General features: G+C 43.0%; 2 protein-coding genes and 1 pseudogene across 2 annotated transcripts; 2 read left to right on the top strand and 1 right to left on the bottom strand.

The window, feature by feature from the left end:
• The first annotated feature begins 9112 nt into the window (after positions 1-9112).
• LOC136471318 (serine/threonine protein phosphatase 2A regulatory subunit B''beta-like) lies at positions 9113-14137 on the top strand (annotated as a pseudogene).
• Positions 14138-17406: 3269 nt separating this feature from the next.
• On the top strand, positions 17407-18117 carry LOC136471317 (basic leucine zipper 8-like). Its single transcript, XM_066469047.1, has one exon. The coding sequence runs from the start codon at positions 17524-17526 to the stop codon at positions 18031-18033; it is 510 nt and encodes a 169-aa protein (XP_066325144.1). The 5' UTR covers positions 17407-17523; the 3' UTR covers positions 18034-18117.
• Positions 18118-19675: 1558 nt separating this feature from the next.
• On the bottom strand, positions 19676-22995 carry LOC136471316 (E3 ubiquitin-protein ligase AIP2-like). Its single transcript, XM_066469046.1, has 2 exons — positions 21872-22995; positions 19676-20174 (listed from the first exon to the last, which is right to left on the bottom strand). The coding sequence occupies exons 1-2, from the start codon at positions 22913-22915 to the stop codon at positions 20124-20126; spliced, it is 1095 nt and encodes a 364-aa protein (XP_066325143.1). The 5' UTR covers positions 22916-22995; the 3' UTR covers positions 19676-20123.
• Positions 22996-23881: the final 886 nt, after the last annotated feature.

Here is a 23881-nt window from a genome sequence, read left to right as displayed (position 1 = left end):
TTTTTCGGGGGTAATATCAGGTAGCAATTTTCATTACCCGAATTTTGAATTACCCGAATTACCCAACCCGAAAAAATCGGGTAACCCGAAAAAATCGGGTAACCCGAACGCCCAGGCTTACTTCCACTTCTACCTCATCTAGCAGTGATGGTCTCACTTGTGATGCCTCACTAGTGGTTGAGAATGAGAACCTTAAGAAAGAGGTCAATAAGCTCACTCACACCTTAGCTAAAGCTTATGGTGGTGAGGACCGCTTGCTTATGTGCTTGGGTAGCCAAAGAGCTTCTCTCTACAAAGAGGGATTGTGCTATACCCCCAAGAAAGGCAAGGCGGCCTTTACTTCTCACAAGACTAGTTTTGTGAAGAACAATGGTCGGTTTTGCACTAGTTGCAAGCAAGTGGGTCATAAAGAGCATGAATGTAAAAATAAGAGCAAAAATACTAATATATCCTCCATTAAGCTTGATTGTTTCTATATGCTTACCAAGGGTGCAAATGGTGTAAAGGCTAAGTTCATTGGTAAACCATGGATGGGCTCAAAGAAGAAAGCCATTTAGGTACCAAAGAGCTTAGTAACTAACCTTCAAGGACCCAAGCAAGTTTGGGTATCTAAAAAGAATTGATCTTCTTTTGTAGGTCAATTACAAAGCCGGAGGAAGGTATTGGGTTCTTGATAGTGGGTGCACTCAACACATGACCAGAGATGCAAGAATGTTCAACTCAATCAACACCAATGGCAATGATGGTTATGATAGTATCACATTTGGTGATAATGGCAAAGGCAAGGTCAAAGGGCTTGGTAAGATTGCAATATCCAATGACATGAGCATATCTAATGTGTTGCTAGTTGAGAGCTTGAATTTCAATTTACTATCCGTGGCTTAATTATGTGATCTTAGATTCAAATGCATATTTGGGGTAGATGATGTAGAGATCATAAGTGTAGATGGCTCTAACTTGATCTTCAAAGGCTTTAGATATGAGAATCTATACTTGATTGATTTCAATGCTAGTGAAGCTAGATTATCTACATGCTTATTCACTAAGTCTAGCATGGGTTGGTTATGGCATAGAAGGCTTGGTCATATTGGAATGAAACAATTGAATAGATTGGTTAAGCATGACTTAGTTAGAGACTTAAAAGATGTTGTGTTTGAGAAGGATAAGCTTTGTAGCTCTTGTCAAGCCAGCAAACAAGTTGGAAACACCCATCCTAAGAAAAGCATGATGAGCACTAGTAAATCATTTGAGTTATTACACATGGATTTATTGGGGCCAACACAATACACTAGCATCAGTGGTAACAAATATGGCTTTGTGATAGTGGATGATTACACTAGATACACAAGGGTATTCTTTCTAGTGGACAAAAGTGATGTGTTTGCAATATTCAAATCATTTGTCAAGGGCATTCACAATGAGTTTGAAACAACCATCAAGAGAGTTAGAAGTGACAATGGTAGTGAGTTCAAGAATACTAGAATTGATGAGTTGTGTGATGAATTTGAAATTAGACATCAATTCTTGGCCAAGTACACTCCACAATCAAATGGTCCTTGTTGAGGGGAAGAATAGAACACTCATTGATATGGCAAGGTCTATGCTTAGTGAGTATAATGTGAGTCAATCTTTTTGGGCCAAAGCTATCAACATGGTTTGTTATTGTAGCAACCGCCTCTATTGTCACCCATTGAAAGAGAAGACACTATATGAGCTCTTGAATGGTAGAAAGCCCAACATTGCATATTTTTGGGTCTTTGGTTGCAAATGCTATATCTTGAAGAAAGGCACTAGATTGGGTAAGTTTGACAATAAATATGATGAAGGATTTCTACTTGGTTACTCCACTACAAGCAAAGCATATAGAGTTTGGAATTTGAATAGTGGTACTCTTGAGGAAGTTCATAATGTTGAATTTGATGAAACCAAGGGTTCACAAGTAGAGAATGAGAACTTGAAAGATGTTAGAGACATTCAACTTTTAAATGCCATGAAGAACATGGATATTGGTGAATTGAGGCCTAGGCAAGTGAATGGTGATGAAGATGATCAAGTGCAAGTGCTCTCTAACTCAAATATGAAAGATGATAAAAGTCAAGTTAGTGCAAGTGGCTCTCATGACAATGAACAAGATCAAGTGGCTAGTACATCATCTCAACCCAATGATCAAGCAAGTGCAAGCAATCAAGTTCCAATCCTCCAACTAACCAATGTTGCAAAAGATCATCCATTGGAGACTATTATTGGTGATATTTCAAGAGATGTACAAACAAGATCAAGATTGGCATTATTTTGTGAGCATTTCTCATTTGTGTCATTCATTGAACCAAAAAAGATAGATGAAGTATTGAAGGATGTTGATTGGGTGAATGCTATGCATGAAGAATTGAATAACTTCCAAAGGGACACAATGTGATTGGAACCAAATGGGTCTTTAGAAACAAGCAAGATCAAGATGGGATTAGTAGTAAGGAACAAAGCAAGATTGGTAGCACAAGGCTATACACAAGTTAAAGGTCTTGACTTTGAGAAACATATGCCCCGGTTGCTAGATTGGAAGCAATTAGAATCTTGCTAGCCTATGCTTATGCCCACAACATCAGGCTCTATCAAATGGATGTTAAAAGTGCATTTCTCAATGGTTACATCAATGAAGAAGTATATATTGAGCAACCTCCTAGTTTTGAAGATGATAAGAAGCCCGACCATGTGTACAAGTTGAAGAAGGCATTGTATGGCTTGAAGCAAGCACCTAGAGCATGGTATGAGAGATTGAGGGACTTCCTACTCTTTAAAGGGTTCACAATGGGCAAGGTTGACACCACTCTTTTCATCAAGAAGGTTGGAAAAGATCTATTTGTTTTGCAAATCTATGTTGATGATATCATATTTGGATCAACCAATCAAGATTTTTGTGATAAGTTTGGAAAGATGATGGCTAATGAGTTTGAGATGTCCATGATTGGAGAGTTGAGTTACTTCCTTGGTCGTCAAATCAAGCAATTGAAGAATGGTATATTTGTAAGTCAAGGACAAGTACATCAAGGACATGATCAAGAAGTTTGGCATGAATGATAGCAAAGTCATTAGCACACCAATAGGAACAAATGACAACTTGGATAGTCATGCAAGTGAAATATGGTGGATTAAAAATTGTATCAGTCTATGATTGGAAGCCTACTCGATGTGACCGCATCAAGGCCGGATGTCATGTTTAGTGTATGTATGTGTGCAAGATTTCAAGCCTCACCAAGAGAAAGTCATTTGAAGGCTATAAAGAGAATATTGAGGTACTTGAAGCATACACAAAATATTGGTTTGTGGTATCCCAAAGAGCAAAGTTTGAGCTAGTTGGTTACTCCGACTCGGATTATGCGGGATGCAAGGTTGAAAGGAAGAGCACCTCGGGCACATGTCAATTGTTGGGAAGATCACTTGTTTCATGGTCATCAAAGAAGCAAAATAGTATTGCATTATCAACCGTCGAAGCCGAATACATATCTGTCGGTAGTTGTTGTGCACAAGTACTTTGGATGAAGGCCACTTTGAGTGACTTTGGAATCAAGTTCAAGAAAGTGCCATTGCTATGTGACAATGAGAGTGCAATCAAGTTGACTAACAATCCGGTTCAATATGCAAGAACAAAGCACATTGATGTCCTGCCACCATTTTATAAGAGATCACCAACAAAAAGAGGACATTTGCATTGAGAGTGTATACACCGAAGATCAACTTGCCGACATATTCACCAAGCCATTGGATGAGAAAATATTTTGCAAGCTAAGGAATGAGTTGAACATATTGGATTTCTCAAATATGTGTTGATGCACCTCCCCACTTATATGACATGTCCTCCCCTTCGAGCAATCCAAGGTAAAAGTTGATTGGCATAGCATACATCCTTGCTAAGGACTTATTTAGTGCATCTAGACATCTTTCATGTTTAATAGGCTCATTCATGAAAATCAAATGAATTGGATGATTATATGGTACCACTATAGCTTCTATGCTTGACTTAATCTAGTGGTAGCATATGACATGTTTGTAGGACTTGTAAACCTAGTGTTTAATCTAGAAAATGAGCTCTAAGTGTTTAACTCAACATGGTACAAGATAACCCTTATTTGAAGGTGTAAAGAAGCTTGTCCTTGGATCAATCCAAGTTAGATATCTTTGGCAAATGATCTAGATTGGACCAAATTTGAGAAAATTATCCTCACCCCATTGATTGACATTGATAATATTAACCTATCTATTTTTTGAACCTTTATGGTCATTGATGACAAAGGAGGAGAGAAACAAAGATATAAGTGATAGGGGAAGAAACAACAAAGATATTAGTACATGGAGAGAAAAGACAAATGATATATTAGTGTACTAAGATGGTAAAAAGGGGGAGAGATATGATAAAGGAAAGGGATCAATTAAAATTTTGAGCACACAAGTAGGGGGAGCAAGCTCATAAACTTGTATGGTGCATTTGAATGCGCATTTCATTTGTTTGCTTGCATGACACAAGTTTTAAATTTTGATATCCATGCTTGTGTGGTGTATGCTAGTTGTAGGTTTGAATGATGAAACGAAAAACTAGCATGCATAGGTTATATAGTGATTTCATTTTCAAAGTGTTGTTTCCAAGTGGTATCAAGCTAACCATGATGCTAAGTATGTTATAATGGTGCACTCCAATTGGTATCACGCTTCAAAGGTCCATCTTTTATACCTTAGCATCATTTGGTAGACATTGACTCCTATATTTCCTATCCAAGCATATGTGCAAGCTACAATCCACACTCTTAGCACATATATAGGGGGAGCAATTGCTACCATATGGAGTTCATGAAACTTGTCCATATCCTTTTTTACATGGTAAATATGCTTGGGCAAGCAACATGGATTCAATTGAATTTTAATTCATATCTTTGTATAAGAGTTGTCATCAACTATCAAAACTGGGGGAGATTGAAAGCTCTAGTTTGGTTTTGGTGAATTGATGAAAACCCTAAGTGCTAACCTAGTTTATCAAGTGATCATGAGATAGGTAGCACACTTCAAGTGGTGAAGCAAATGAAGATCATAACATGATGATTATGCCATGATGATGATCAAGTGCTTAGACTTGGAAAGAAGAAAGAGAAAAAACAAAAAGCTCAAGGCAAAGGTATAAATCATAGGAGCTATTTTGTTTTGGTGATCAAGACACTTAGAGAGTGTGATCACATTTAGGATTGATAGCCATACTATTAAGAGGGGTGAAACTCGTATCGGAATGTGGTTATTAAAGTGCCACTAGATGCTCTAACTCATTGCATATGCATTTAGGATCTAGTGGAGTGCTAACACCCTTGAAAATGTTTGTGAAAATATGCTAACACATAGTGCACAAGGTGATACACTGGTGGTTGGCACATTTGATCAAGGGTGGTGAAGTTTGGGAGCAAGGGTAAGTAACTCCATCGGCGGAGTGTCCACCCGTAGAGTGCGGATAATCCGACGTGCCACCGGTGCCCTAGACAGAAAAGACGGAGGTCACTAGGAGTGACCGGACGCTAGGTCGCTCTGTGACCAGACACTAGCAGGGTGTGTCTGGTCAGTGCTGACGTACGCTGACGTGAGGCGCACAGAGGAGATGATGAGTGAACGGACGCTGGGTGAGTCCGGTCGGGCATGAAAATTCATGTTTGGAACCTTACTGGAAATGACTGGACGCTGAGGTCCAGTGTCCGGTCACTTTCTAACTGACGCGTCCGGTCAACTGATGACCGTTGAAATCTAACAAATAGTATTTGAAGCGGGGGACACGTGGCGTGAATCACGTGACCGGACGCTGAAGGCCAGCGTCCGGTCGATCGGACCGGAGCGTCCGGTCACCCTGTGCTGTACCCAGTGAAGGGGTACAACGGCTCTATTTTGTAGGGCTTCTATTTAAGCCCTATGGCTAGTTCAAGCTCACTCTCTTGGCCATTTGCATTGACATAGCAACCTTGTGAGCTTAGCCAAAGCCCTCCCACTCATCTCCATCATTGATTCATCATCTTTGTGAGATTGGGAGTGAATCCAAGTGCATTGCTTGAGTGTTTGCATCTAGAGGCACTTGGTGTTCGTGTTTCACTGCGGGATTTGCTTGTTACTCTTGGTGGTTGCCGCCACCTAGACGGCTTGGAGCAGCAAGGATCGTTGAGCGGAGGGTGGTGATTGTCTCCAGCTCCGATCATGGTGATTATGAGGGGTTCTTGACCTTTCCCCGATGGAGAGCCAAAAGGTACTCTAGTAGGATTGCTCATGGCTTGTGTGATCCTTATCTTGTGTTGGTTGTGCGGCGCCCTATTGAGGGTTTGGCGTGTGAAGCCAGTTCGCACGTGAACCTCCAAGTGAGTGAATCGACACAACGAGGACTAGCTTACCGGCAAGCAAGTGAACCTCGATAAAAATCATTGTGTTCATCATTGATTCTGAGGTGATTGGTCTTCATTGTTATTCATCCTTGTGATTGATTGGTTCCTTCATCTACGAGGCAGGTATACTCTTCTTGGTCACTCTCTTTACATTATCGCAAACTAGTTGTCAAGCTCTTTAGTGTAGCTAGTTGTGAGAGCTTGCTTGCTTGGTTGGTGTGGCTCTTTAGTTAGCCTTTGAGAGCACACTAACATAGGGTAGTGTCATAGCTATTGTGTGAATAGATACTATCTAAACTAGAATTGTGGTAGGTGGCTTGCATTTTGAGTAGGCTAGCGCAACTCTTGCTTTGCCTCATAATTGTCTAACCATTTTGTTAAGTGTTGTTGTAGAAATTTTTATTAGGCTATTCACCCCCCTCTAGCTATTAGGACTTTTCACCCGCCACGTCCATGCCACCCCCACGCTCCCCAGCCTGCTCCCGCTACCCCCACTGAAGACGATGATGACCACGATGGCTCTGACAAGGTAGGTCGGTCCTTCTCTGGATCTGAGCCTCCTCCTCCTCCTCTGGATCTGAAGTGCCCCCCTCCTCATCCTCTAGATCTAAGCTCTCCTCCTTCTTCCTCTTCCAGGATCTGAGGGACGTGGCGGTGGCTAGGGTTCCTAGCGAGCTCTGTTGCAGTAGCCTTGTTTTGTTGCTGCAACAAGTAATATTTCTTTGTTGCATTAGTCTATTTTTTCTGATGTTGCATCTCGCATTGTGCTTTGTTTCTGTTGTTGCAGTAGCCTTTGTTCTGATGTTGCAACAAGTAATATTTCTTTGTTGCATTAGTCCTTTTTCTGATCTTGCATCTCGCATTGTAGTAGCTTTGTTCTGTTGTTGTAGTCGTCATATTCTGATGTTGCAGTAGGACTTATTCTGATGTTGTAAACAAGTAATACTTCTGATGCTGCATCTCACATTGCTCTATGTTGCAACAGATCTTTCGATGAAAAAAATTCTCATTTAGGTGATGGAGCACGGTGGGAATAGGGTGTGGAGGGCAACGAGCGCACAGGGGATGGAGACATGGCGGCACAGCGGGGGATGGGCCGCACTGCGGGGGGCAGCGCTCGTTCTATTGCATCGGATAGTCATCACTAGGCCAGCTCAACTCACCCACAAAGTTCCAAAACCCAAGTAGAGCAAGCGAGAAAGTGGTCAGGTACTTTTTTTTAAGGGAAAGGTTAGGTACTTTTGACCGGACGGCCCTAAAAAGGTATTTTTCACCAGGACAAAAAGTACTATTTGCCTTACCAATATTGCAAACCTGTCGAGATAACCATATTTTTAAACACTTTTTACAAGTTCGTCATGCATCATGTCACCACCTGGAACGCGGGAACTTTACCTATTTCCCGCAATGGTTCAACATGTTTTGTGGGGTTCCTCCGTTGCTATAAGCGAGCCTGATCTTGGGCCGAATCTACAAAATCTATACTTCGGATTTGTTTGGAAACGATCAGACAAAATTCTATACTTATAGGACTTGTTTGAAAACTGATCGGAACAAATTAGGAAATACCAACGCCCGGACGTTCGGACATAAACAATTGATCCGGACGATTCCACTCTCCCCATCCCCACCCAGGCGCTCCTTCCCTTTCGGATCCAGAGGCTTCCGCTACACTCAGTTTCCTTTCGGATCCAGAGGCTTTTGCTCTACCCGTCCCACCCCAGCGCTCATCCCCTTCCGGCTCCCTTCTTTCTCCTATGATGCAATAGTAAACCACGATAATGGTGGTTGCGCTTCCTATACGCTTGCAGACACCAGCACCGTGTTGTACATGAGGGAGAGAGATGAAAAGAGAGACAAATGGATCAGATGTTAATCATTGCTTGCAACATTCAAGAACAAATGTTTGCAACATACTAAAACCTCATGTAAAATCTAAAAAACATGTTGCAACATCTTAAATCGACAGTTGCAACATCCAAAAAACACATGTTGCAACATCTTAAATCAACTGTTGCAACATCCAAAAAAACATGTTGCACACATCTCAAATCAAGCTGTTGCAACAGCCAAAAAAACACATGTTGCAACATCTTAAATAGACAGTTGCAACATCCAAAAAAACATGTTACAACATCTTAAAACAACTATTGCAACATCCACAAAAAATATTGCAACATCTCAAATCGACTGTTGCAACATCTCAAATCGACTGTTGCAACACCGCAAAATCCAATTTTTATGTTGAGTGCCATAAAACATGTAACATCCAAGATTGACTGTTGCAACATATCACATACTACAATATAACCCACCGTAAAATATTTTTATTCTATTGTTGGTATACATAAGCACATTCTAAATGCACATATAGAGAGGGAAAGTGAAAGCTCTAGAAATTTCTAATGAACATGTACAAGTTAGATTTCCACATGGGTTACACAAAGGGCAAACTAAAAACACGTTTGGTGACAAGTTTTACCAAACAAAAAGAAATAGTGACAAAGTATTTATAAACAAGGGTAGTAATTTAGTAATTTGCCCTACAAAAGTTCAAGTGAAGAATATGTTGTTCGTTTTTACATTGATGAATTGGGGGCGAGGGGGACTTGTGGTCCGAGCTTCTCGGTGCTCCTCGAGCCCTACTTCCTCTCCCCTCCTTTCCTTGACATCCACATATTCTGTTTCTCAACCCAAACACACCAACTCTATTTATGGTCGGTTTTCACCTCCGTTGCTACTTCTTTCTTTGCCCCTTATTTTTTTTTGACACTAAGTGATCCTTCAAGGTTCTTTCCTCAATTGCATTCTTCCTGCATCTAGTTCATCCCGATTTTTCATATGGTATGTATCTTATCTGATCATTTCATTGAACTTTTGCACTAAAATATGCAGCAAGATCAAAATCTTGCATGCAATGTTTTCTCTTCTTTTTTTCCTTTTCCATTTCTACATGTATATCCTGATTTTGGTTCATGAAAACACACAATGGATTGTGTTACTATTCCACTTGTACAATCCTAAGTAAAAGACATTAAAAAACTCATTTTCCACTGCACACATTTGCAATATCAAGCTACTAAGCAACATCCTATATAAAATCATGCATTCATAGTTTTTTTTTCGGAGTGAATACAAATGTAGAATTCTGGTACAAATATTCAAAGGTGGCAGATCTAATAACAAGTTTATAAACAACGTAATGCATGGCATCATGCGATCATGTGTGGGTCGCCGAAGTGCGCATCCACTGCGCTTGCGCTACGCCGTTGACCCGGGCACCACGTCCTGCTTGCCACGCAGGCGATGACGATGGATCGGACGGCGCAGACAGCGTCGAGATCCGTGGAGCCAGCGGGTAACTAGCCAGCCACCCCCCGCCACCGCGTCGCGCCACGCCCACGCGCTCGGCCTCGCCTTCCGTTTCAACCAGGCGACGCCAGCAGCTCGCCCCGCGCCTCCGCACGGGATCGCGCGCCGGAGCCGGATCGGCGGCGCAGGGGAAGGTAGAGCGCTCCGAGTCCAAGGACGTACGGTACAGGATGGTGGAGGCGCCGGCGCCGGCGGATCTGAGCGCGCTGCCGCTGCAGGTGGATCTCCTGCAGCTGCCGCCGGAGGTGCCCGCGCCGGGGGCGCCCGCGCTGCGCGGCGTCCTCGACTGCCTCTTCGCGCACTGGCTCTCGCTCCCGGACACCGCCACGCTGCTCGCCAGCCTCGTGCACAAGGCCAAGGCCAGGCGGCGGCGGCCGCCGCCGCGGCGGCGATGCTGCCCTCCATGATGCTGCAGGGGGGAGCCGCCGTGCCGCCTCTCTCCCCGAGGTCCCCGCGCCTCTCGCGGAGGCCCAGCAGCCTCGGCGCCGGCCCGCCCAACCGCTCCGCGTCGCCGCTCCGCCCGCCAGCCGCGCGCCCCGCCAAGGAGGTCATACCGCAGGTACTGCTCCGCGTCATCCGTCGATCGGATCAGACTTTGCTTCTCATTTTTGTCCCTTCTGCACGGAATCGTATTTGATGATCGCCATGGGTGAGTTAGCAATCGGATTTCTTTTGTTTTGTTTGCCAGTTTTATTTTCAAGATGGACGGCCACCGCCGTACGAGGTGAAGAAGCAATGCATATCGACAGTTGATCAGCTCTTCGCCGGCCACTCAAATGGTCTTCGGGCTCCAGGTGCGCCAAATTCGATCTGCATTTTTGTTCAATTTAATTCGTGAAATCATCTGTTGACTAGTGGTGATGCTGATGATAAGGCAGTTTCATGCATCCCCTCTCAAATCAATTGAAACTGGCAATTGTCTTGATCACAGTAGTTTGTGGTGAGGCATTCATCTAATAACTTTCTTTTGGTGCCTCTTTTTTGTTGCACAATAGAATTTCGGATGGTTACCAGGGAACTCTGCAAACTACCGACATTCTTTACCACTGTTCTCTTCGATAAGATAGACAAGGAGAGCACGGGATTCGTGGCAAGGTAGTTGTTGGCAAAATTTGATTGTCCGCATTATACAAAATTAATGTATGATATACTTGGAATCACTTCGACTGTTTCAGGGATGCTTTCATTGATTTCTGGGTGAATAGCAATTTGATGAGTATGGATAGTGCAACCCAAGTGTTCACAATTCTGAAGCAGCAGAATCGCAACTACCTCACAAAGGTATCCATCTCTTGTTTCCCTAAACATCATACAGTGAAAGACTGGCAATGGATTATTTCATCAAAGCATGTTTGCGGTTGATGACTGTTGCTCTTCTCTAATCAATGCTTCATAATGATTGATTGGATTCACTTAGGAGGATTTTAAACCGATTCTGAAAGACCTTTTGGACAACCATCCTGGTCTGGAGTTCTTGAAGAGTACACCTGAATTTCAAGAAAGATATGGTAAACTATCTTTGCCATGCTACGATATTTGTGGATTATATCAAATCCCATCTTCTATCTTCTTTGGCTTATATACAACATTATTTGTCAGCTGAGACTGTCGTATATAGAATATTCTATTCCTTGAATCGAATTGGGAGTGGACATCTGACACTTAGGGAGCTGAAGCGTGGAAATCTACTCAGTGCGCTCAGGCATGCTGATGATGAAGAAGATATCAATAAAGTTTTAAGGTGACACCTTCAAATCAAGTTCTAACAATTCTCCTCCTTTGTATTTACAGAATTTTCTCCAGTGCAGTTTTTCTTTAGGGGAATCCTAATCTTCCATTATGCAAGACATTGAACTTCTTGTTTGTTTTCCCCTGTAGGTACTTCTCATATGAGCATTTCTATGTGATATATTGCAAGTTCTGGGAACTGGACACAGACCATGATTTCTTTATTGACAAAGAAAATCTTATTAAGTACGGAAATCATGCACTGACATATAGGATTGTAGATAGAATTTTTTCAGAGGTTTGTTTTTCTTTTTGTCCTACCAACTTCATTTTCTTCGAGTTATCTTCAGGTTCCTTTTATTGAATGTATGTTGATAGTTTTTAATGGATATATGGTAGGTTCCTAGGAAATTTACCAGTAAGGTTGAAGGGAAAATGGGACTATGAAGATTTCGTCCATTTTATATTGTCTGAAGAGGACAAATCATCAGTGCCAAGCCAAGAATATTGGTATGTTGCTGACGTCTGGTTTAATACCTTTTTTAATATTGATCGATGCTCCATCTTCAGTGTACTATTGTGTTTACCCTTTATTGCACTTCCTATCATGAGGCTTATGCATCACTTACAATGTTACGATTTCAATGTATATTTATATTATGCAACCACTTGGAACAATATCTGTATAACATTTCTAAAACATCCTTTCTAAGGGATAGAGAAAAACATAGGGTGGATGGTGCTTTATTTATTAGAACTATCTATCTTTGTTCAAGGGGTATTTGCGAAAGAAAAATGTTAAGTGATGAGCTCATTATAAGACATCAAACTAGTCAACACAAAGAAAAATGGCAGTGGCATGAAAAGTCTCTTACTTTGAACAGAGCAAATTCGATTAAAATAAATTTCACAGCTATACTGGCTGTTGGTCTCATTGTCATCCCTTCCGGGTAGAATTCTTCACTAATGGTCCTTCAAGCAAAGGTTTCCTTTTTCTACAAATTGAATTAAGAAATGAATGTGTGGTTTTGGAGACATTCATCGAATTTTGGTAGAACCGTAGTCAACTTGACCCTCTAAAGTACGAAAATTCATTCATGACTAGGAGATCAATTCTAAAAGAAGATTTATCTATATTTGTTAGGGTAGCCTTTGATCCTCAACCTAAAACACATCAGTCTAACATGTCATGTGAATTTGATTTGCTTGCCATTTTGGAAAGGTGGTTCTAGGATTCAGTACAAGCTTCAACTAAATCCTAAAAATTCCTCATCTTCCAACCAGGCCTATAACATCCAAAAGTTCTCATATTTTTGCTTGGTGACATCATCTCTTCAGGTTCAAATGTATAGATTTGGATGGCAATGGCATACTTACACACATTGAACTTCAGTTCTTCTTTGAGGAGCAACTTCATCGCATGGAGTGCATGGCCCAGGAACCTGTTCTATTTGAGGACATCTTGTGTCAGCTCATTGATATGATTGGACCTGAGGTTGCCTTTATTACTTTAATTTGCACATTGCCAACTAATAAACATTTTATGCTGAATTAGTTGCATTAATTTTGTTCTAGAATGATAGCTATTTGACGTTGAAAGACTTCCGAAGGTGCAAACTGTCTGGGCATTTCTTCAACATTCTCTTTAATCTGAACAAATTTATGGCATTTGAAGCTAGGGATCCATTCCTTATCCGCCAAGTAAGTCGAGTTCCTATTCATGTTATAATATCCATTGATAATCTCACATGAACTGTTTGTCACTTGTAACACCTCTGCTTTCCTCCAATCCGAGTGCAGATGCGTGAAGAGCCATCATTAACAGACTGGGATCGTTTTGCACGAAGAGAGTATGTAAGATTGGCGATGGAAGAGGATGGTGAAGATGCTTCGAATGCAAGTGGAGATGTTTGGGATGAGTCACTTGAATCTCCTTTCTAGATTGAAAAACACACTGTGAAGACATCAGACATTCACATGCAGCCCTAATAATCAAGTCAAAATCATGATCGCGGCAAAACATGAACAGTTATTTGATATCTTATCTTTACAGAAACTATAGTTGAGGCAGCTGCATGCTTGCTGGCAGCATCCAAATTTTGACATGGAAGCAAAGTCAGATACTTCCACCTAGTTTGCTGCGGAGTTCATTTTGTTCCTGGTGACAGTGAGAGGTTTTGCCATTGCATCCATGATATGGTCTAGTTTTGCTGCTAAACTTCAGCTGATTGATTCATGGCAGCAACAAGAGAACAGCACCTTGTGATTATTCCGAAGGCAGACAAATAAGAAGATGAGCAGGGGGCCTTGCAGCGGATGCAATCTTCATATGTTGGATAGTGAATAGTTGGCATCACAATTTTTATTCCCATAGTGTCTCGATTAGCTATCTGTCAAAGTATTCTTTCTTTGTTGAATAAGGTCATCAAGAAGGCCGGCCATTTACTTGTTTATTCTGTACTTTATTTAGTTTTGTAGTCACATGAACAATGAGCTGAAATACTATATCACAGGTTTATTGTCATTTTTCTCACACTGCTGTATTTAGATGTAACGCACAAGTGTTTGAGGATTCAAATAGACCAATCTTGTGCAAATGTTAGTACATGATATTAATACTGAAGAGTAACATATGAGATCAACGCAACTCCAGACCTTTTTTTTCAGCTGAAAGGATGTGGATTCGTGTAGGAAGAAAGATGGAACCTCCAATAAAAAGTGCAAAACTGTCTGATAGTCTAGGCTAAATCAGTGCTACATCCAGCAGCACTGCAGTAGGCAAATCAACCGGTACATTTTGACCAGCAGGCAAATCAACCGGTACATCTTTACCAGCTTTTGGGCAGAATCAAAAGCTTTTCTTAACTACCGCCTCCTTTAGTAGACACATTAATCAGCCTAAGCAAAAGCTTTTGTTAGATTATTAATTTGTAGACATTTTGCATCTTTACATCAGTGGTTCATTGTATTTTCAGGGAGAAGGACCGATGTCGAAAAGGACGCCGGGCGGTCTGATAGGCTGGGCTACCTGCAAAGATCATGCCTTTGCTTTGGTTGCTCCACCAATGATTGCCTTACGCTGGAATGAACATCTGGGGCAGGAGAGGAAAGCATAGAAAGGAAGAGCATACTGTCCTCCTGGCCTTCTTTCTAAGCAAAATAAAGGACGGATCATTCAGTCATCTTTCCGACAACGGTGGAAGGGAGCTAGGATTATACAACTAGGCACCCTCTATGGCTCTAGCTAGGAAGATAAGGGCCATGGACAGCAAAACACTACCTACTGAGACGGAGCAACACGCTGAGTCGCTGATGAGCATCAAGATACACCATATGCTTTGACTGATGTGAACAGTCTAGCACTTCTCCCATGGGCCATGGCGCTAAGAACCGTATCAAAAACAATGTTACTAAGCTAGGAGGCAAACGAAAATGTGTGTAACATCTTATTGCACACTGAACTGAATGTCACTCATGGGTTTTATCCTGGATATCCAAAGTTGATCAGCAACAACCACATGCAGCGTATTTGTCCTCTGACAGATTGTATGAATCCAAATTAAGCATCATGTGGACTTGACACAGATCCCAATTAAAGAATTCTCTTTTTAAGTTAAAGAATAAAGGGCCCCTCTCTCACATGCACATAGATTTTTTTTAAAGAAAGAATGGAGTCAACCTACTGATCCTTTTATTTGGGGCTCATGAGCCATTACTGTCTACCAGAAAATAAGAAGCTTGTGGGAAAATATACTTCTTTGGACTACATCCAAGGCTCACTGCCTTCAAGTACCCACCAACATTTTTTTACTAATAAAGTGATAATTTAGTTAAATTAATCATAAGGACAATGACAGGATTCAGCATCGCGATCCTATCAGTGATTATATATGTATCCCGTTCCTTTTTCTATAATCCACAAATCAAAATCATTGTATGGTGTAATGGTGGTATACAACAATACAAAATGCTGCACAGTTCGAGTTACATATATACTAATTTGCAATTGTAGCAAAGAGACAGGTGCATCTAAAGTTCAAGGCACTAACTACTGTGGTGGCAAAGGTACGTAGCCCACAAATCACATCCCTATCCTCCAATACCATTGTATAATTAAATGATTGTGCAAATAGCTTAAAGTACCTAGTGGCTTCATCGTAAAAGCGCTTTTAGTCACCTCCTTTAGGGCGCTGAGGTGCTCCAAAATTGCAAAGTAAGGACAGGCCTTGCGTATGCTAATGGTCTCTAGTTTCCTCACGCAAGATGCTTAGCCTTGTAGGAGATGTGCACTAGCCGACTAGGACCTGACCAATCCAAGTCCCTGTTATGGCCAATAAATTCCAGTGCGGTGAAAGTATTACTTTCATTTCAAGGAGAACAACCTAAAGATGTCACCACAACCAAAACAAAAGTAACAGAATAGACAGTGACAAGGTATATATGCATATGCAAAACAGACATTCAGGATCAAAGTTAACGAACAGTAATTCACTGCTGTTGTTTTCTGCATGAAGACAAAATTAAGTACCGCTTGTTTATATGAAGAGCATCTGAAAGTAGAGAGTTTTATCAGGGGTGTGTGGAACATGAAGAGAAATGTAGCTAATCTTCCGTTTCGTTCCTGATAGCTATATGAAAAGAAAAGGATGGTGCACCAAAAGAAGATGGTCAACAAAAGTCACTAATCATTGCCTTTTGGTTGACAGCAACATAATATAGGAGTATATGACTGTTAGTCGTCGGTCCGAATAACAACTAGTTCTGCTATCGACAATTAGACACACACGCAAGTTTTCATAAGAATTTGAAATGTTCTGATGAAACAATCATTGCCACTTTTAAGTGGTTTAGTATGAAAAATCTTTCAATAATATTCCAAGGCTACCTAGTATATCCATACCATACCATGCATGTATAGAATAAGAATGGGTCCATGTGTGTGTGTTTATTTTTGAGGGAACTGTCCATATGTGGTTGTGTCCAACAAAACTAAAACTGCTTTGTAACTCCATTCTAGAGCTTACCAAAGAATCACAACTGCTTAGTAAAAGTGCGGTATCAATTATGGCATTCAGAAATGACAGAACGTCTCACTTACAGTTCTACGCAACAGCTCGCTGTGAATCTAGAGAAGGATATTAGTAAGAAGTAGCCAAAAGACTTTTACCAAAAAGTTCTCAAGTCATACGCAACATGCGCTGTAGTGGAGGAAACAATTGCCCCTCATTTCACTTATTAGCTGCCTTGCCAAAGATATTGTTGTCACAATCTCGACTTGAAAGGGCATACAATGCAACAGCTTTACTTAGTCACAAGAAACAGATTGGCCAAAGCACGCAATACATGGCTGTATGATTGCAATGCATTATTGTCCACTGTAAATGCATGAACAAAGATGTATATATTCATGAAAGGGCATAGAAGTCCTAAATGTTTGGCGCAGTTCTTTTCGATTCAGAATTTAAGCTCCCTGTGTTTAGATTTGCAAATGCATGCACAAAGGATGTGTTCATGTAATACTTCTAACCTAGCCGTTTGCTTTTTTTTTTTTTTTGCAGGCAATATTTGACGGCATGACATGATCCCACAGGAATATTTAACTGCTGGTGCTTTGCATATTGTACCTAGAACCAGAACAGAGCAAAATAGTTGTAACTTTCGACAGAATTTCCGCATCCGAAAGGCGTTTTGAGAAAGTCCTAGCCTTTCCTCATGACGCTGACACATTTACAACAAAATGCCAAATGGCTGTGTATCTGATAAATCAAGATGATAATCTCAAACAGCCACAAAGTTAGAAAAGCAAATTTTGCTTACAACAGCACAGGTGGGTCAGTGTCTTCTACTTTAGGGTCTGGCTGGTTTTCTTGGCGATTTAAAAGGAACACTTCCCGTGCTCATCCTCCCCCTCCATTCATCCAACACACCCCCTTTGCAATTGCAGTAAAACACCACTGTCTTTCCTTCTCCACATTGCAAACCACCAAGCAACAAGCATCCAAGCCTACTCTCCTTCAGAGTTTCAGACATGCAGCAAAACTGTGCAGCCAATTTAGCGTGCCTCCCTGGCTTCGACATGGCCAGCCTTTTCCTACCACAGATTCAGAATGATCCCATGTACGATTTCAGCTCGTTTGACATGGTCGATCTCGATCCATACCCATACAGCTGCAATGGCAGCGTTACTACCACCACCGTGAGCTCAGTGTCTGCCACGGCGGCGGACAACCACCAGGAGAGGCGTGGAAACGACGAGAGGAAGAAGAGGAGGTTGGCGTCGAACCGTGAGTCCGCGAGGAGGTCGCGCGTGAGGAAGCAGAGGCGCCTGGACGAACTCTCATTGCAGGTGGCCGAGCTCCTGGGCACCAACCAGAGGCTTCTTGTTGAGCTCAACCACGTGATCGCCAAGCATGCTGCCGTAGCTCGTGAGAACTCCAAGCTCAGAGAAGAAGCTGCTGGCCTGCAGAGAAGGCTCAGCGAGATGGAAGTGGAAGTGGGAGAAGCTGAAGCTGCAGCAGGGACACCTGAGGTGGCTTAGTTTGAGAAATACCGTGCCTAGTAGCCTTGTAGTATAGTACTGTTGAGTACGTAGATATAGATAAATACTACTAATTTCGGTGCTCACGAGCATATGCGTACATAGGAGATCACTTGCTTTATCTATATTCTTTGAGATAATTCCCTGTGTGCCATTAAAAAGATTGTAATGTTCTGTGAGTCCCTGAAAAAGTTCAGCGGTCTTTAGCGCCATTGTTTTAACTTTTTTGTGCCCTCCATACCACTGCCGTTACTTTGGGCTCTAACGGTGTCAAACTGCAGGTGTGAAAAATCGAAAATACCCTTAAATCTAAATATGTCATTAATTTTTTGAGCATCTTAACGACTTCAAATGAAAAAACTCAAAATTAGAAAGTTGTAGATCTCGTCGAGATCTATAATTTTCATATAAAAATTATCTTCATTTAATTCCGCAAAACAAAAGATATGATTTTTCTAAGATATATTAATCATATTTTTTGCGGAATTAAATGAAGATAATTTTTATATGAAAATTATAGATCTCGACGAGATCTACAACTTTCTAGTTTTGAGTTTTTTCATTTGAAGTCGTTAAGATACTAAAAAAATTAATGACATATTTAGACTTAAGGGTATTTTTGACTTTTCACACCTGCAGTTTGACACCGTTAGAAGCCCAAACTAACGGCAGTGGCATGGAGGGCACAAAAAAGTTGGAGCAATGACGTTAAAGACCGCTTGAACTTTTCCAGAGGACTCACAAGGGCATTGCGATCTTTTTTAATGGCACACAAGCAATTCCCCTGTATTCTTTCATGGAACCTTTTCTTTGACTAATGTGAGTTGGTAAAATCTAAAATGGAGCAAAGCATTTTTATTTTTGTGTCCTTTGGTATAAATCTGACGAGTTGATTCAGGGCATTTCAAGGCAGTTCCTAACAGCACTTTCCCTGGGCATTATTGGGTAGCTTTGTCGACAGGCCGACCTGTTTGTTTACCAGAATTTCTACCCCTTCAATCTTTGTCTGTTTTGGTGTGCATAGTGCAGTTACAATAACGGATAGCCCACAATAGAAAGCAAGGCTCTGCTCAACCACTCAGGATTAATAACAGTCTTAGTCCAAATGGCAAATAGTATGACTAAAATTCGTATGGAAAACCAAGAAATTTTGTCATCGCTCTAGTCCCCCAACTCACTGACTGAAGGGGAAGCTCCAAAGTTCACCGTGCGGTTGCCTCTCCCGCGGGGAAATCGGCTGGGAGATGCCGCCGCCGGCGAGCACTGGCGGCGGCGCCGCCCCGGGAAGGCGCTGTTTACCTGTGATTAGGATGTGCCCGCCATAGGGGGACCTTTGACGCTTTTGACCGTGGTCACTGGCCAGATAAAAGCTGTGTGGGCCTTACGCCTTAGACTCAGTACGAGGAAAGCGCCTGGCCATCTGGTCCAGGCGCTTTTTCTTTATTCCCATTCGACCATTCCCCAGCACAGCATGCTTCTTGTTTCCAAGCTATTGTCCAGTGGGTGAAAGGATGCACTTAGACACGAAAAAAAGATCTAGAAAAAAAGATCATGCAAAAAAACTTGAATGAGCTTAGAGTTTATAATTGAAACTCCAGAGATTTATCAGTTCACTGGATGCTTAACGAAGGGCATGAACCATGAAGAGGCTCCTACTCATTTATAGGGGCCTCTCAGTTCTGCGGAACGCACTGGGCACTGGCAACACGTACCGGGATCCCATCCCATTGGAGAGCACAGCATTCCAAACAAAACTTAAAGAGAATTTGGAGCAGTTTACTATGTCGTGCCAAACTAACAAGGAACAAGGTGAAAAGGCTATCAAGTTTAGACTAGAAACTGAGATCAAGCTGCAGAGGTTGAACAACTGCCATAGAAACGTAGTTTTTTTTTAAAGAAGCCATAGAAACATACTTAATAATCAGTGACCAGATGTTAAACGCTGGCACATTATCTTCTTATTAGCGCCGCTGACAGGAAATCGCCTTCAGTTGGTTAGTTTGCAATCCTGTTTGCCGGCATCAGTCAGTATGCCGCCTCATCAAGACGTGCCTTGCTCAGGTCTATTTTCTCCCGGGCATTCAGTTCCATCATCTCCTGCGCCTACTGTGGCTCCAGCTGCCTGCGCCTGAGCCTCCACTCTATCAATATAATAATATTTGTCAGATCACAGCACCGTAGTAAAAATCAATTAAAGCGGTCAAAGGAGCCTTCGCAAATGTGGAAGACAGAACTGACTTCAAATGGTGAAATCAAGGGATAGCCCTTTCATTTTGAGATGCAACGTGGAAACAGCATAAGCACCCTACTGCGGAGAAGATTTTGAAATATACCCCAGTGCTGCGAGGGAGCAGCAAATACTCACCTTGGTAAGATTCAGCCAAAAGATTCAGCCAAAAAAAAACTAAATGGCTTAACAAAAATTTCCCTGTAACACGACACACCACATCATGTTTGAATGTCTGCACATATTCAACTCTAGCAATTTCAAAATTTGCAAGATGGAATCCAAATAAGATAAATATGGATTAAAATAATTGGATATGTGCGAAATTAGCAAATTCACAATACTGATATTTTGCTGCTGAGGGCCAACGCAGAATCTGATGCAGAACAAGCCAAATGGGATCGGCTGACATGACGCAATCACGATCCACATCTATTGAAATAGCACTGTGGACAGTACATAGATGGCCGCCATGCAAATAAGTGATGCTCAGTTCTCTGCTTCTTGGGTGATACCCCTTGAAATCAAGGGACAAAATGAAGGGAGAAGAAACTATTGATCGCGGTCCTTAACATGGTACATGATCTAATTATTTAAATTTGGCCCACTGGGAAAGCAGAGAACAGTACAAAGGGAACTAAAAAGCTCATCATATCCCAACAAAGATATCACTGATGGCATTGAGGACCTCAAAAAAGCTGCTGAAGCTGAATAGATAAATCAAAAGTGACTGTTTGGTGATGTGATAATTTTCAACCTAAAAGCTAGGTGATTTGAAGTTAAGACTTTAGGATGCTCTAAAGCAGATGGAGCTTGAAAAAACAGTAATGATTGTTTCTCTAGCAGATGCAGCGGACCATGAGTTTCCAACTACATAGGCATACAGATTGTCACCAGTTCCTTCAAAAGGGTAAACTAGTTTATCACAACCCCCCCCCCCCCCCCCCCCCCCAAAAAAAAACAATAATAAAAATATTACAAGGCACACTGTAGAAAAGTCTGCCTGCAAGCATCCAGAACCACCACAGGAACTCATAGCCACCTTTTGCTGGGTGGTTTGATAACAATTGTGGTTTGCTGCTCATGCATAAGCTTTCTGAATCCTTGGTTCCTTAAAAACTTCTTTTTTGTGCTTTATCCAGCTCCTATAAGAGCTTTTGGTGGCCTTATATGCATTGCACTGCTATGAAAAGTGCATAGCTTGTACATTTTAATTTTGGGCACAGAAATACTCAGAATCCACATTGCAACCGCCCCCCCCCCCCCCTCCCCCCCCCCTTCAGTGCATAGTTACTTCCTGAACTAGAAACATTCATTTGGAACAAGCTAAGCCAATAAGTGAGTCAGTAGATCATACTAAGAGGTTCATGACTTAGGAACTGCAGAGTAGAAATCATCGTATTGCATTATTTACTGCTGGCTGGTTTGGTGTGAGAGAAAAATACTATTCGTTTCGTCGTAAACGATCGTGGATTATTTACTGCTGACTGGTTTGGTGTGAGAGAAAGATACTGCTTCAGCTTATAATCCACGATCTTGAACGAGCAAACGAACAGGCTTTGCTGGGTTGAAATCAATATTTTCGCACCAAAACAAAGGCCAGTAACATACCTGCTCTGGTGCGCTCTGTTGCGCCACAGACACCACACCAGGCCTGCTCCGTCGCCAATCATGATCAGCGTCACCCGTTGGGAGCTCAAATCGGCACACGGGGCAAGTGTTCCTGATGGCAAGCCACGGGCGGATGCACTCCCCATGGAAGTAGTGCTTGCAGGGGAGCCTGAGGACACTCTGCCCCGCCGCAACGCCATCCTTGCACACAGCGCAGCCGTGCGAGGCCTCCTCATCGCTGAGCGCAACCTCCGGTAAGCCGTCCACCACCGCACGGGACGCCGGCAGCCGCAGCGCAGCCTCCCCGACGCGCCCCGCCAGCACATCGACGAGGTTCCAGTCGGTGTCGTCAGAGTCGGTGTCCTCGCCGCCCACCACCATCCGGAAGGGCCGCGTGACGACCTGTGGAGCGACGAGGTCGAACCCGCTCAGCATGAGCCCACCCACATGACCCACCTCGCCCATGTCGTCCTCGCTGGTGGCCTCCTCAACGGCGTCCACCAGGCCCTGGAAGCCACCAACGACCGGCCGCGGATCGAGGGTCAACCCGCCCAGCATCAGCCCGATCCCGTCGACGTCGTCGTCGGCAGCCTCCTCAACGACCGCCCCCTGCTCGAATTCGGACCCTCCGCCGCCCCGGGCATTTCGGGAAATCATCGCCTCCTCCTCCTCCCCGGAGGTATCCTCGACGAGTTCCAATGCAGAAACGAGGTGGGGGTAGAATTGGCTGAGGCCCCCGTCGGAATCGAATGAGCGGCCTAGGGTTTCGAGAATGGGTTCGTCGTGGGAGGACAGGGGCGCGTGGCCATCTCCCACGAGGATGCCGCCTCCGTCGTCATCGCCGTCGCGGAAGGCGAAACCTGAGATGCAGTACTCCCCGCCGTCTCCGTAGTCGAGCGCGAAGGGGCCGCCGATTAGCCCCTCGCCTTCGTCCCCGTCGCCACCGTAGTCTTCGAATGGGTCGTAGCAGAACGGGTCGTTGTCGCCGTCGTCCCCGAAGTCGTAGTCCAAGCCGAAGGGGTCGTCGCCGGCGAAACCAGCCATTGGGAAGGAGGCGATGGCGGAAGAGGACTTTTTCTTCTTCTTTTTTGTTTCTTTCTTAATGATACCTTTTTTTTTCTTGATGAAAAGTGTGAGGACCGGTTGCTTTTCAGACATCGGAAACGTTGGATTGGGCCTGGCCTTGGTTTGTCAGTGGGCCGACTCGAGCCCATTTGATACGGATTGCAGAGAATAGGTAACGGGCTTGGCCTCGGTGACGCAAAAGAAGCGAGCGTTTGCCGCCTGGCCTAGCTACGATCGTGCATTTGCTAAAAAAAAAACGATCGTGCAAGACGTGCACGATAAAAGTTGTTCCATAGGTCAACCTCGTAAAATCAGTACTAACTACGTTCCAAATTATAATTCTTTTGAATTTTTTTACTCTAAATAAAAAATCAAAAGAATTATAATTTAGAACGGATTTAGAACTACTCTTTATTTTCAACACTACAGAGTACGGATGCCGTTAAAGGAAAAAATACGGCCACGAATAGAATTTCTCGGCTGTGGCTCATGTAGCATGTCAGGTAGAAGACTCTGATCGGAATGATTCCTAACCTTCTAGTTCCTTGGTTAATTTGTATTGGTGCGGAACGGTGAATTGAGCGTCTCCGAGAGTACCTCATATCCTTTCTCTATCCATGTTTTTTTTTAAAAAAAAGAAAAACTCATCTCAAAAGTATCCCATATCCCTTACCCAATTTTTGTCAATCCACGAACAGGCCGGCATAGTACCTAAAAATGCGCGCACCGCAAACGGGCGGGCGCAGTGCCTAAAAATGCGCGCATCCGCTCTTCCCCGCGCCGTCTTCTACTTCCCGCGCGGCACCGCGACTCTTTCCCGCGCCCGCCGTCGCAGCGACGAAACCTGGACGCGCTCATGCGGAGGCTCGCGCTGCTCTCGCCGTCGTTCTGGGACCTCGACGCTGAGCTTCGGGACGCCGCCCAGTACCTCAACTTCCTCCGCGC

Source organism: Miscanthus floridulus, chromosome 8 (assembly GCF_019320115.1).
Source record: "Miscanthus floridulus cultivar M001 chromosome 8, ASM1932011v1, whole genome shotgun sequence".
Classification (NCBI taxonomy): domain Eukaryota; kingdom Viridiplantae; phylum Streptophyta; class Magnoliopsida; order Poales; family Poaceae; genus Miscanthus; species Miscanthus floridulus.
This window is presented reverse-complemented; position numbering and strand designations above follow the sequence as displayed.

Excerpts from the sequence above, each read along its gene's own strand:
- LOC136471317 (XM_066469047.1), top strand. The coding sequence starts at position 17,524 with ATGCAGCAAAACTGTGCAGCCAATTTAGCGTGCCTCCCTGGCTTCGAC.
- LOC136471316 (XM_066469046.1), bottom strand. The coding sequence starts at position 22,915 with ATGGCTGGTTTCGCCGGCGACGACCCCTTCGGCTTGGACTACGACTTC. Across the intron at positions 20,175-21,871 it reads AACAGAGCGCACCAGAGCAG|AGTGGAGGCTCAGGCGCAGG; the intron begins GTATGTTACTGG and ends TTATATTGATAG.